Source organism: Pinus tabuliformis, chromosome J, assembly GCF_031772625.1.
Source record: "Pinus tabuliformis cultivar Carrire ecotype Pingquan chromosome J, CPIR1, whole genome shotgun sequence".
NCBI lineage: Eukaryota > Viridiplantae > Streptophyta > Pinopsida > Pinales > Pinaceae > Pinus > Pinus tabuliformis.
The window spans coordinates 1,228,294,133-1,228,305,886 of NC_142295.1; the positions used below are offsets into that span (position 1 = coordinate 1,228,294,133).

Here is an 11,754-nt window from a genome sequence, read left to right on the forward strand (position 1 = left end):
TCCGCGAATGCTGGGTTGACTCATCACTGTTAAATAGGAAAACCACGCCACCTGGCATAACCCTGCTGGTGGTCCGTAATAGTAATGGTTATTTTGGTGAAGACAGTGAGATTATATTTTTTAAAAACTAATTTTAATTTTATATTAATTATATATTTAATTTACTAAATCAACCTTAAACGAAGTCCACTATTGACAATACTTCATGGATTACTTCATATTTTTGAGATTTGAAATGTAATAATATAATTTATTAATATTATTATAGAGATATTTATATATGATTTTTATTTTGAAATAAAATAATATTTAATTTTAATTTTTTTTTTGACTTAGTAACCAAATCACTGCCGACCAAAATAAATAAATTAAATAAGAACATTACATAGTGATAGGATGGGACACCCACGCTGGTTCATCCACTCGCATGAATGCAAACGATCGGTTACCGACCAAAATAAATAAATTAAATAATAACATTACATAGTGATAGGATGGGACACCCACGCTGGTTCATCCCCTCGCATGAATGCAAACGATCGGTGTATTGAGAGTTGGGTTATCTCACATGCTGCTACCTTCATCATTTTCTAAAATATTATGGGAGTCTGATCTCAGAGACTTGGATCTTCATTATTTTCTAAAATATTATCAGTTCATTGACAGGACAGACTCGTGAGACGACCTGAGCCTTCAATTTGGCAAGCCTAGATTTTCTGATGATCTCAGAATCTTGCATGTACGTGGTTAGTTGACAATGATGCTCCTGCCTTCATTATTTTTGTCTCTTCCTGCTCAGACGTAGCTGCTGTGCTTGCCCGGATGGTTCATACGTTGTAGCCTAGGCTGACTTTGTAAAAAAATACTGCAATGTTTTTTGTATCGCACCATGAAAGTCCTTGGTAAGCCCACAAATTTCTACACATCCCGAATTATTAGGTGAATTGGGATTCTAGTATGGTAGCCAAATGGTATGGTACTCATCAGTAGCTACGTCCAGGATTTAAAGTGTTGGGAATCAAGATTGCTCGTCTTGAGTTCGGTGTGTATTGAATTTGTGATTTATTTTTTGATATCAGAATTGGGAATCACGATTGCAACAAAAACTCGAATTGGGAATCATGATTGTCGTTAGACTAAAACCTGCTAATGTTGTTAATGTTAGTAAACAATTGTATAACCAAAAATAAAATAAAAAACACAAGATGCATAAAAATATGAAACAAAACACATGGGAAGCATTAAATTATCGATATCCAACCCAGGAAGCCGAGTAGCCGATTATTTTGGAATTTACCATAATAGTAATAAAGTTTAGCTCTCAGTAAACAATTCCTAATGATATGGTATGTCCAGGTCAGAAGAGTTGATTTGATTTGTTTATTGAAGGGTAGTTGGCATTAGTTTTCTTGATAGAAGACGGATTTTATTTATGGACGGATTTTATTTATTTAAATGATGTTTTGCTGGTAATAGGTTGATTTGACCTCTCCATTAAAGTTTCCCTGATGGCAACCTGATAGCAAGAATGTCGTTTGCCAACATATGAAGAGCAGAAAACTTCGTCCCGAATGTTAATTTTCAAGGGGCAGAGCATATACTTGAAATGCTTATAAATTAGGTTTGTTTCTGCAATAAGATGCTTATAAACTAGGTTTGTTTCTGCAATAAGACAGTGAGAATGTTTAAAAATGATGCCTGACATATCATCTTGCTGAGGACTGATGTCTGGTGTTTGTCTCAAGCAGATTCTTCTATTGTGCACTGGCTTCAAATCACATTATACACATGTAGCATGGATGTTTATTTATTAATTGCACATGATTTTGAATAACCATGTGCCGTGGCAAGGAGTTGTTTTGGGAAAAAACTGAAATTTGAAAAATTTGGCCATATTTGATTTCTACAGCATAGCTGCGCATGAAAATTCAAGCAAAGCAGATTTGAAGAGATTGGGATTAGGGTTAACTCCAGGCATGCTCCCTCCGTCTCATTCACTGTTCTTTGTTTACCAAGTGGCAGATTCCTGTTCGCTGTGATGTGATTCGATGATATCCAGGTGTTACGGTTGGTGGGCAGGTGATTGCCATTTCAGATTTGTCCTAGTTTATTAGATGTCAGATTTTGCTTTATAGATATAACTGACTAATTTCTCCTAGGCAGATTTCTGCTGTTTTCTTTGCAAACTTTAGTCAAAAATTCTGTCCGCTTTTCAAGTTTTCAGAGCTGGGGAAGAAATATGTGAATTATATCCCTCATGCTTTGACATTGGATACATAACTACACAACTCCCTTGAGTTTGCTGATTGTTTGTGGATAGATTTACAGGGCTTCCATTTTCTGTGATTCAATTGATGGTGGACACCAGTCGTGATCTGTGAAAAGTACCCAGCTATCGATTTCCTCTATTGTTGCTTCAATTTTTGGTCCAACTATCATGGTGGGTACCAAAGAGGAGCGGTGTGCTTTGGCCTTCCTGTTTCCAGTCATGGCTGTAGTGGCCCTTGCACAGTCCAGTGGAAATTTTACAAATTTTTCTTTCCCTTCATTCGGCGACAACAACAACAATCAGTTGAAATACATGGGAAATGCTTCCTACAATTCTTCAACTGGTTACATCGATCTCACTCCATCACTGAACTCTACATCCGCTGCTTCTTCGAATCAAACAACCGATCCATATTCTCAGTTGTATAATTGCATCGGAAGGGTTATTTACCATGAACCCATCACAGTCTGGCCGGCGACATTTACGGCAACCTTCACCTTGTTCGTCCAAAATATCACAGTCCCCATCGGGGGGAGGAATTTTAATGCAGACGGTCTGGCCTTCATCATAGTGCCCAATGACAAACCCTTTATCCCAGACAGCTATGGATCATTTCTGGGCATGTTCGATTCATCCACAAACGGAAACACAACGAATCAGCTGGTCATCGAATTCGACACCTTCAAGAACGAATGGGATCCCAACGACAACCATGTGGGCATAGACATCAATGGCATAAAATCCAACACGACCGCCACTCTCGACCAAAACGGCATCCAGATCAAATCAGGGCGGCCGATAAGGGTTCGAGTTCATTACGATGGCTGGAACAAAACCCTGCAAATATCTGCTGCCTATGCAGACCAACCAATTCAGTACGCGATTGTCTTGACTCAAAAAATAGAGCTGTCAAAGACCGTTCTGCGATCATCGTACCTGGGATTCTCGGCTGCAACTGGGAATTCTTTCGAGATTCATCGTATTTTGAACTGGAATTTCAGCTCAGAGATCTTGCCGGAGTCGTCTGTGTCCGTGGGCGAAACGGGGTCCGGCGCAGGTTCGACAAGCAAGGGAGTAAACGTGGGGGTCATTGTCGGCTCCATCGTCGTCGCGGCCGTGGTATTGGGATTGTTGGCATGGTTCGTCGCTAGAGTTAGGAAACGCCGAAGACGTTCCGTACGGATACCACGCGGACGGTTCAGTGGGGAGCTAGCGCTGATGGAGGGCCGATCGGCGGCTTCATCGTATGCTCCTCACCGATTTTCTTACAAGCGTCTTTCGACCGCGACAAAGAACTTCAGCGAGACGGAACTTCTCGGATCCGGCGGCTTTGGGAGCGTCTACAGGGGAACCCTAGAAGGTCCTGGTGGGGCGATGACACTAGTTGCGGTGAAGAGAATCTCCGCCAGCTCGAGGCAGGGAGAACGAGAATTCATCTCGGAAATTAGCAGCATAGGCCGGCTTCGACATAGGAACCTGGTACAGTTCCAGGGCTGGTGCCACGAGCGCGACGAGCTGCTGCTGGTCTACGAATATATGCCCAACGGGAGCCTCGACAAGGTCATCTTCAGGAAACAAGGAGATCAGAATCAAAATCTGCCCCTTCTCAATTGGCCTCGGCGACACAAAATTTTATGCGGCTTGGCTTCGGCGTTGCTGTACCTTCACGAAGAATGGGAGCAGAGAGTCGTCCACCGGGACATTAAGCCCAGCAATGTTATGCTCGACGGGGAATTCAATGCCCGTCTGGGGGATTTCGGCCTCGCCAGGCTGATTGAGCATGACGAAACGAATCCGGCGGTCACCACGATGCTGGCGGGGACGCCCGGCTATGTGGCACCAGAGTGCGGGTACACCGGCAAGGCTACTGCAGAGTCCGATGTTTTCAGTTTCGGGGTCGTTGTGTTGGAGGTAGCGAGCGGGAGGCGGATTGTAGAGCGAGGGCCGCCATTATCAGAGGGAAATTTAGTGGACTGGATTTGGGGTCTTTACGGGCAGGAAAGGATCATGGAGGCTGCGGATCCTAGATTGGATGGCGATTTTGACGAAGAGCAGATGAAACGAGTATTGATTTTGGGACTGGCCTGCTCACATCCAGATCCCCAGCTGCGTCCTTCAATCAGACAAGCGCTGCAGGTTCTTATTAACCCCAATGAACAGATGATGCCGCTTCCTTCTACTAGGCCTATGGCTATCTATGTAGTTTTGCCTCCAGCAGCCGGACTTGATTCTCGCTCTACTTCCTATTCAAACGTTGGTAATGCCGGGTCAGCTTCTACTAGCTCTGCCTTCAGTGGAGGGGCGTCCATTACAGCCTCCACCTTACATTATGGCAGATAGAAGTGAAGCGCATAAGAGAACTACGGCATAAAATTTACTTGAGTTATGTACATACTTTGGGAATCACATTCAATGTTTAGAACTGTGTGTGAGCAGGCAAGTTAACTGTTAATGATTGGATTTTTTTTTAATATAAGCCTGGATCATCTTGACCTGAACATATCAGAAAATTATTTTCGATTCCATGTTCAAAGTGATCCAATAAAATGTACTTAAAGTTTTGATGTTTGATGATAAAATCTCTTTAGTCCAGTAGAAATGATATGTTGAAACTGTTCGACTTTATCTTCTGCATGTTTCTGGATGTAACATATAAGCAATTTATCGATATTTTGCACATTGAAATGGTTCTTTCAGGGACATGAGACTCGTGTCTTTTCTTTATTACAGTGTGGCCATGCTTGATAACTAATTGAAGAGATGGGTAGTTTTGGCGTTGTATCATGCGTTGTTTTATATAATTATTTTCCTTATTTTATGTTTGTTGAATTTGTCATATTGAAATTATAATAGGTTTAAATAAATTGAATATTGCTCGACAACTATTTGGTTTGTTGAATTTATCATATTGAAATTACAATACTGTTAAATAAATTTAATATTGATTGAGGACTATTTGGTTTTTTTACAGACAGTTAAATTCATTTTTAATTTCATCTTTAATTTATATGGTATAAAATCATAAATTTATGGAAATTAAATTTTAAAAACTAACAATAAAAGTTGTATTTTGTTTAATATATTAAATAAATTTAATCAAAATTTATGTATATTTAATTTTAAAAAATATAATAATAATAATTTCAAATAAAATACATATTATATTTTATAATATAAAATAAAATTATATAGGAAATTCTTCCTTTTCTATTGTTTGATGGGAGGCTCGACAAGGGCTGCAACTTGAGCTAGGGTTGGAGTTGGCGCTAGGGTTTTGACTTAGGGTATCATGGTAGGACGTGTAAGGGGGAGTGCTGCTCCCTTCTACAGTCACGTAGCCACATAGGGAAGTAAGGACGCGCGAAAGAAGGATTTCAAAAAACCTCTAGAGAAGGTTTCAGAAGCAAGAAGCAAGGGAACATTTGGAAGAAACGGACTTTAGGATCAGGAAGGGGATCAACAGGAAACAAGTAAAGTAAAAGAGAATGGAGGCAGTGGTGAAAAACCGACTTCCATAAGGACAACGGGGGTCTGTAAACCCAAGTTGAGCATTATTCCCCGGGTCATATTGAGTGATCTAGCGATACACGCACATAGGGATCATATGATAGAACATGCGATCATATGCAAGTTCATGGGGTTATGGTTGACGGAGAGGGCGTTAACGTCTGGATAAGGAGCCATTGGAAGCGAAAGGGAGAAATACGTTTACATCTGGGTTCTAAGGGCTTCTTCACAGTGGTGTTCACAAGCCTAGAGGACAAAGACAGAGTGTTTGAAGGGGCCTTATTTCTATGCTGTGACAGGACTTTACATGCGACCATGGATAATGAACTTTGTCTCGGAACGTGAAACATTCACATCAATACCGGTTTGGATAAGACTATACTCCCTTCCTTTGGATTATTGGCTACCAGAATCTTTGATAACCCATAGGCAACAAGCAAGGGAATTTTCTAAAGATCTCAGAGGTAACTCTGAAAGGAAAATATACCTCCTTCGCTCGAATATGTGTGGAAATGGACCTATTCGGAGCCCTTCTGGAAGTGATAATTTTAGAATTATATGATGAAGAATGGGTGTAGACTATGGACTATGAACACATACCATTTAGGTGCCACAAATGTCATGAACATGGGCATCTATTCAGAGACTGCCCAACAATCAATATGGAAGGTAATGGGAAAACTATTGTGGATAGAGATCACGAGGGTTTCACCAAGGTTGGGGGCAAAGGGAAAGGGGGTAAACATCCACACAAGAAGATAAATGAGGATAGACACACAAGACACAATAGTTTCAAGATCCTAGAGGAAGCAGAGGGGAACAAGGAAATAGTCCAGGACATGGAAAACGTAACCAAGGAGCAGGATAAGGAGGCTGAAATGGAGGATATCACAGTGAACAACTAGCAAAAGGATGATCCACCAAGTTGTATGGAGATCAGTAGGGACCATGAGATGGCTCCAATTGAAGTGGGAACAGAGTGACATGAACTACAGGAGATTCTAGATAGGGAAAATCTAAATCTAGAGAAATTTTTGGAACAAGGAAAGAACATAGGAGTGGACTCCGTGCCAAAAGAGGATTGTGATAGAGTACAACAACTCTTTCTATGGAGGTCACAATCGAAGGGAGCTGGAGTCAAAATAAATCATGAAAGCCAGGAGCCAAGTGGGGTCAAAATGATGGAGAATTCACAGGCACAATCTCCAAAGAACTCGGGTAGGAAAAGAGGAAGAAAAAGATAGAATGAGCTGCTGAACGAATGTGGAAAACTATTGATCAACTCAAGTAAGATGAAAGATCTCACCAGTTATTCCTTTACTAACCTTTCTTAATGAAGCTCACAACCTGGAATATTAGAGGTATAGGGAATAGAAGGAAACAAAGGAATCTAAGTAATAGAATGAAAGAAGAAAAACCAGATATGGTTTTTATTCAGGGGACAAAATGTTCGATGGATAAGATAAGAGAAATTCATAATAAGTGGTTAATCAAGTATGAGTATCTAGAGGTTAGGGCAAATAACTCGGCGGGGGGGATTCTCATGTTGTGGGATCCACAGAAATTTGGAATCGTAGATGCTGAAGCATCCCGAAACTATCTTTCCTTGGTATGTCAACCTGTAGGTGATAAGGAGATATACATGATTACAAATGTTTATGGACCTCAAAAGCAAGCAGATAAACTCAAGCTTCTCACTTCCCTGGAGGATCTAAGAGCAAGACATCCCAATATGCTCTGGATTGTTGCAAGAGATTTCAATATGATAAGATCTCTTTTGGAGAACAAAAGAGGCACTAGACAGCTAGGCAGAGACTCCATGGCCTTCCAGAACTTCATTATGAACATGGGACTAGTGGACATTGAAACAATAAATGGAACCTTCACATGGAACAACAAAAGGGGAGGGGCTTCTTAAGTTGCTTCCAAACTTGATATATTTATTATTTCAGAGGACCTCCTTCTCATAGGACCCGCCATGATAGCTTCCATTTCTCCCTTTGGAGGTTTGGATCACTGGTCTATACAGCTAGAAGCCACCTTTATGGGCACACCGAGAAACATACCTTTCGGGTTCGAAAATGCCTGGCTCTCACACCCTAAATTCACTAGTAACATTGATAAATGGTGGAGAGAGGAGTTGAACATTTAGGGCACTAAAATGTTCATGCTCCAGAAGAAACTTAAACATATCAAATCCAGATTTAAAGCTTGGAACAAAAAGGAATTTGGCGATATCTTCAAGGCCAAAAGAGAAACTGAACAAAAGCTCCAGTTAATCAATCAGATCAACATCACCGATGGCTTCACCGAAGAGCGAAAAAAACTAACTCACTCTTTGCAAGAAGAATGGGAGGATTGATGCTTACAAGAGGAAATTTTCTGGAGTCAGAAATCAAGGATACAATGGATTAGAGAGGGAGAAAGAAATACAAATTTCTTTCATAAATCCACTATGGCTCACAGGGCACACAAAAAAATCACAAAGATCAAAGATTCTCAAGGCATTGAGCTTGTCTCTAACAATGATATGGAATCGGTCCCTGTACAACACTTCTTCAATATTGCAAAGGAGCCAATGGAGGATAGATCCAGGTTCATTGACCATTTCACTTAGTATACCCCTCAGCTGGTTAATGGAGATGACAACCAAAATCTTAATAGGGCAGTATCGAAAGAGGAGGTCAGTGAAGTGATTAATGAAATGAAAAATGGAAAAGCACCAGGCCCGGATGGATTCAATGTAGACTTCTTCAAATAGTGCTGGGAAACAGTCAAACAGGATATCCTCGAGGTTGTGGAAGACTCGAGAAAATCCAAAAAGGTTCTGAAGGCTCTTAATGCTTCCTTCATAGCTCTGATCCCAAAGCAAGAAAATGCCATGACTCCGGATGGTTTTCGACCCGTAGCCTTATGCAATGTGGTGTATAAAATCATTTCCAAATTGATCACCAATAGACTCAAGCCCCTTCTACCTTGTCTCATCTCGAAAGAGCAAACAGGCTATGTGGAAGGAAGACAAATCCTCAACAATATCATCCAAGCTCATGAGGTGGTACACTCTCTCAAAAGCAACAAACAAGCTGGTATGATCATTCAGTTGGACATAGCGAAAGCCTATGACAAACTAAGTTGGTCTTACACAAGAGAAATTCTAAAAGCCCATGGATTTGACAAAAAATGGATAAGATGGGTTATGGCACTAGTCACCACGACCAGTTTTTCCATTCTGCTTAATGGAGCTCCATCAAGAACCTTCACACCCTCCAGAGGACTTAGACAAGGAGATCCGCTCTCACCTTTCCTCTTCGTCCTCATGATGGAAGGGCTAGGTAGGGCCATCAAAATGGAAAACACTGAAGGACGAATCGAGGGTATCAAACTCACCTCGGATGGAGCGGCAAACACTCATCAACAATTTGTGGATGATAAAATGTTGCAGGGCATATCCATAGTCAGGGAAGCCAGAGCAATTAAAAACATCTTAAATGACTTTTATATGGAAGCAGGCACAGAGGTAAGCCTCAACAAGTCCAAAGTATTTTTCTTTAACACTAATATTGCTATTCAGAGAAACATTACCAGAATTCTTGGATTTCAAAGGCAACAGTTACCTTCCAAATATCTTTGGGATTCCTTTTACTGACAAACCTCTAAGTAAGAAAGTGTGGGGGCCAATATTAAATAAACTTCAGGACCAGGTCAGAAAATGGACATGCATGTCACTAAATTTGGCAGGGCACCTTGTGCTCACACAGGCGGTCTTGTAGGCCATTCCCATTTTCATGTTTTCATGTTTTCAGCTTTTCCTGCTCCTCAAGGCATTAAGAAACAGATAAGGAGCATACAAAGGGAATTTCTATGGGGCAGAGGGGAAGAGAAAAAGAAGTGGGCTTTAGTAGCCTAGGACAAGCTCTGCAAGCCCAAAAGCCATGGCGGCTTGGGGCTTCATGATCTTGAGACCCTCAACAGAGTTTCAAGAGCTAAGCTTTGGTGGAGATGGATCAAGGAGTCGAATTCCCCCTGGGCTAAGCTTTGGAAACAAAAGTATGCCAAGTATTAGTAGGAGAAGTATGACATTAGAATATTAGGGCAAATCAGGGGCTCTTATATTTGGAACCTTGCTTGGGAAAATAAAAGTATTGTTTAGCAACACTGTTTCTGGGAAATCTAAGCAGCGGACCTTGCTCGATTTTGGGAGGAAAGCTGGCAACAGGAACCCAACCTTTATAGGGATGAATTAGCAGCTCTCAAGAGTGACACAGATAGCAAAGGTTTGTTCTTGGGAAAAGATTTATGGGACCAGGGAAGGAATGATGGAAAATGGAAGAATTGGAAGGCTTTAAGATACAGTGATGAGAGTCCTCTAGAGGCCAAGGCAGATGCTCTCACCCGGGATCTAGAGCATAGAAGGATTTTGGTTTCCTCCTCACCTGACCAATTAAGATGGGGAAAGAATACCGAAGGTAACTTTAACCTCAAAGAGGCTAAACAAAAAGTTACAGGATTTAACTTTGTGAATATTGATCAATTTTGGAAGAAACTATGGCAAGGCCCCCACTGGATGAAAATAAAGTTATTCATCTGGCTAGTGCATCAAACAAATATCTTAACTTGGGAGAATCTCCTAAAGATAGGCTTCATTGGTCCTTCAAAATGTTACCTCTGTGGCTCACAAGAGGAGACAATTGAACACCTTCTCAACCTCTATCCTTTCACATCCAAGGTGTGGGACTGGGTGGCCTCAATCTTCAAACAAACTGATAGGGATAGTCTCAGCATATCCAACACTTTGAAGAACTAGAGGAAGAACTTCTCAGGAAATGAGATTATTAATAAAGCCTGGATTCTGGTTCCACGCTTTGTCATTTATAATGTTTGGAAAGAGCGCAATAGTCGGATATTCAAAAACAAAACAAGCGAGCCCCAACACATAATTGATCAAATTCTAAGGCAACTTAAAGACATAGTAAGAAGCTTGTTGAGGACACTTCCTAAGGATCGTCCTCTGCCTCAAGAGGAGAGTATTATTCTTCATTTGGGTCTCCAGTCCATATGTCCTCAAGGAATAATAAAGGGAGTGAGCCTAGTAAATACAGGTGTTAACATTTGGAAGCCCCCTCCTTATAGTTTCTTAAAGGTTAACATTGATGGAGCTTCTAAGGGCAACCCATGATTAATTGGATTTGGAGGTGCCATAAGAGATGATCAGGGGAAAATAAAGAAAATCTTCCATGGCCACTTGGGGAAGGCCACTAATAACATGGCTGAGCTCATGGCATTAGAGCAATGCTTGGAAATCCTAGTGGATTCAAATTCACATAATGTTATAATTGAAGCAGATTTGGAATTGATTATTAGAGTGGCCAAGAAAATATGTAATGAAACCTCTCCAGATAAAGTGTCGAAGCATTGGAAGCTTTTGCAGGTCTTTCACTGTATCTACTCCCACCTGCAAACCCTTAAAACTGTCAGATTTGTCCATGTGAAAAGGAAAGCTAACATGTTAGCGGATCGGTTGGCGAACGAAGGAGTCACCAATAGGGACAAGGATTCTCGGTATGCTTGGGATTCGTTACCTATAGGCGAACTGCGGGAGGATTGTCTTTGTCAGGCGACCAAAGATATGGAACTATGGATTAACAGGATGGATTGAAGGGATTTAGGAGACAGGCAAGAGGATGGGGAACCCTAAACCGTCTGACCCTTTTTGGTTTTGGCTGCTTTCCAAAGCTATGATTACTTTCGGTTGGATGGTGAAAGAACTGACTCGGGTAGTACCACAGGTTTGGTCGTTCATTTTCATTTTGCTTAGATGGTGTTTGACAGAGAATCTTGGAGGAAGGCTCAAGAACTACCCGTGGGACTGGACTAATGGTCATCACTTGACGACAGAGGATGTTTGCTTTTCCACGAAACAACTGATTCAAAACCACAAGTGGTATATTAGGCGGGGTTCGAATGGTTTCTGGTTTTTT

General features: G+C 41.1%; 1 protein-coding gene across 2 annotated transcripts; it reads left to right on the plus strand.

Moving 5' to 3' along the window:
- The first annotated feature begins 1,487 nt into the window (after positions 1–1,487).
- LOC149231561 (L-type lectin-domain containing receptor kinase IX.1-like) lies at positions 1,488–4,886 on the plus strand. Of its 2 annotated transcripts, XM_089379254.1 has the most exons (3): positions 1,488–1,621; positions 1,910–2,079; positions 2,329–4,886. In XM_089379254.1, the coding sequence occupies exon 3, from the start codon at positions 2,438–2,440 to the stop codon at positions 4,607–4,609; it is 2,172 nt and encodes a 723-aa protein (XP_089235380.1). In that variant the 5' UTR covers positions 1,488–1,621; positions 1,910–2,079; positions 2,329–2,437; the 3' UTR covers positions 4,610–4,886. The 2 variants fall into 2 exon arrangements, with proteins under 2 accessions (XP_089235380.1, XP_089235379.1); XM_089379253.1 differs by lacking the exon at positions 1,488–1,621 and having other exon boundaries at positions 1,630–2,079; positions 2,321–4,886.
- Positions 4,887–11,754: the final 6,868 nt, after the last annotated feature.

Bases quoted from the DNA above. Each gene is read 5' to 3' on its own strand.
- LOC149231561 (XM_089379254.1), top strand. From the start codon at position 2,438: ATGGTGGGTACCAAAGAGGAGCGGTGTGCTTTGGCCTTCCTGTTTCCA.